We start from the raw sequence: 2,656 nt of genomic DNA, 5'->3' as shown, positions 1-2,656 counted from the left end.
CTAAGATTCTCAAATTTAAAAAAAAGTGTTTCAGAGTTCCTACATGTTCTAAATATAAAAATGTTACTTACAAATGCAAAATCACTTTGACAAATATTGTTTTGCAGGGAAGAAGCAGGTTCGTTTTCGTTTTGGGATTGGGTCAGATGATGGAGTGGGGCAAATGAAGTCGTACAAAGAGCAACAGGATTCTAGAATAATTAAGGAAAATACTTTGCATATTGTATAATATATATTTTGAATCTGAATTCTTACAAATACGAATGGGACAGCATCTTTAGTGACTCTAATTTTTTTTGAAGATGTTACATGTTCAGTTGTAAAATGTTTTGAACATAAAACAGAATAATCTGTAATTTTGCTGAGATCTATAATAACATTTAATAAAGTATCTTCTGTAAGAAATTTTATTATTTAAGAAATACCACAAGATCCTTTAAGAGAATTGAACGATTTGTTTCTCTGATCGGAATCGCTTGGAAATTGGAAAAACGGCTTTTCCAAATTCCTTGTTTCTCTGATCGGAATCGCTTGGAAATTGGAAAAACGGCTTTTCCAAATTCCCACAAATAATAGTTATTTATGGTATAAGTGGGTTATTTAAGATATTACCCACGAGAGGTATTTGTAACCTACGAGGACTTGCCCGAGTAGGTTATTACCTCAAGTGGGTAATACTTAATAACCCACGTATGCCATACAACGTTTTATCCAATATTCCAAAAAATTTTAGATAATAACTATTAACGAAAATCTGCTCCCGTGTTCGGTTATGATGATTAATGAATCTAGTGTGTATTTTAAGTCAAACATGACAACCGTTGCGATGTTATTTGTTTATAAACAACAAACAAGGCATGAAAATGGAAATATTTGTGCCAGAAGATGTGTTAGAAGAGGCTCAAGAAGTGGCTGGTAATTTACTACCGGCAAAGTCGCGTGGAAAGTATGAAAAACAATTTGCGCATTTTGTTACCTGGAGAAAAGCAAGAGGAGTTCGTGGAACAAACGAGGACATTCTTCTGGCTTATTTTCGAACCCTTTCTGATACCTGTGTGGGGTCCTCTTTATGGTGTAAGTACTCTATGCTAAAAAGTACTTTGAAGATTGAGGAAAAAGAGGATATATCGAGGTAAGTGATCCTGTTAGATGCAATGCTTTCTTTAAGCCATAAAACATTTCAGATTTTCCAAGCTACAAGCGTTTTTGAAGAGAAAATCTTCCAATCATAGAGCAAAAAAAGCAAATGTTCTTGAAATTACACATACTGATAAGTTTTTGGGTGAAGCTGATAGCAACGAGTACCTAATGATGAAGATTGTTTTAATAATGGGCATATTTGGAGCGTGTCGATGCGACGAGTTGGTAAAAATGAGTGTAGATGATGTTACAGAGGTTGGTACATATTTAAGCATAGATATACCGATGACGAAAACGGACAAACCTCGTCGGTTCGTCATTGTTAAAGAAGGTTGTTCAGCAGATCCCATTGCTTTATATCAGAAGTATATTTCTCTTCGTCCAGCCAACATCAAACATAATAGACTCTTTCTACGTTATGCAAATGGCAAATGCACCGTTCAACCAGTAGGAATTAATAAAATTGCAAGCATTCCCAGTGTTATCGCATCGTACCTGAAATTAGAGCACCCTGAAACCTACACAGGTCATAGCTTAAGGCGATCCTCCACTACGTTACTTGCAGAAGGTGGAGCAGATGTCATTAATCTTAAACGACATGGTGGATGGCGATCTTCTAAAACAGCTGAAGAATATGTTGCCGATTCAAACAACAGTAAAATAAAGATAGCAAAGACAATTATAGGAATCAATAGATCTTCTTTCAATGATTTGCCAGGTTAGCTATATTTTCTATTTTAAATTTTAAAATTAAGATTACATAAAACTTTAACCAAAACATTTGTTTCAAGGTGAAAAATATACCAGGATTGTAAATGAGAATTCGGTGGCCAGCACAAGTACAGGTGATTCTGTAACATTAAAACATGAAGCTTCTGATTCGCAAGTCGTTGAGTCCAGAGAGATTGCTGGAATTCACTTTCACGGTTCACTTTCAAATGTTCATTTTTATTTTGCACAGAATTCTGAAAAATAATTTCAAATTTGATGTATCTTTAATAAAGTGTTCAGAATATGTACCTAAATTTTATTTCATCCTATAAGATAAACAATGGGTTATGGATGTTAATAACCCACGGAGCTAATGGCAACGTGGGTTATAACAAACAGACTAGTTATAGCCCAGTTTACTTAATTAAAACTAACTAATAAAACACGATATTACTATTGAATATTGGATAAAACACTTTCTGACCATTTTCTTAAAAAAACAACTCAATAGTCCCGAACTTAAATAGTTAATAATCAATGAGCAATATAACAAAGAACAATAACAACAATAACAACACTAAACAACAAAAACAACGAAGAATCAGGAAAAGATTCACGAATTTATTTTCAAAGCAGCAAAAGAACAGAGGTTTTTGGCTTCAAATTCAAAATGTCATATGTCAGTTATGTCATAAAAATTGTCGGTGACAAAATGAAATTGTCAACTTGACAGAAGATGGCGGCACATGATGTCCATTTCATGGACTACTTTACAGGAACAAATTTTAGCTAAATTGAGACGGCC

The 2,656-nt window shown here is 33.9% G+C and overlaps 1 protein-coding gene across 1 annotated transcript; it reads left to right on the top strand.

Annotated features, from left to right (window-relative positions):
- The first annotated feature begins 591 nt into the window (after positions 1-591).
- LOC138137557 (uncharacterized) lies at positions 592-2,157 on the top strand. The gene is made up of 3 exons (XM_069057018.1): positions 592-1,132; positions 1,185-1,858; positions 1,932-2,157. Exons 1-3 carry the CDS (start codon positions 858-860, stop codon positions 2,114-2,116), a joined length of 1,134 nt encoding a protein of 377 aa, XP_068913119.1. The 5' UTR covers positions 592-857; the 3' UTR covers positions 2,117-2,157.
- The last annotated feature ends 499 nt before the right edge of the window (positions 2,158-2,656 follow it).

Source organism: Tenebrio molitor, chromosome 1 (assembly GCF_963966145.1).
Source record: "Tenebrio molitor chromosome 1, icTenMoli1.1, whole genome shotgun sequence".
NCBI classification, from domain to species: Eukaryota; Metazoa; Arthropoda; class Insecta; order Coleoptera; family Tenebrionidae; genus Tenebrio; species Tenebrio molitor.
The sequence above is the reverse complement of the archived record's forward strand: the minus strand, read 5'-3'. Positions and strand labels throughout refer to the sequence as shown.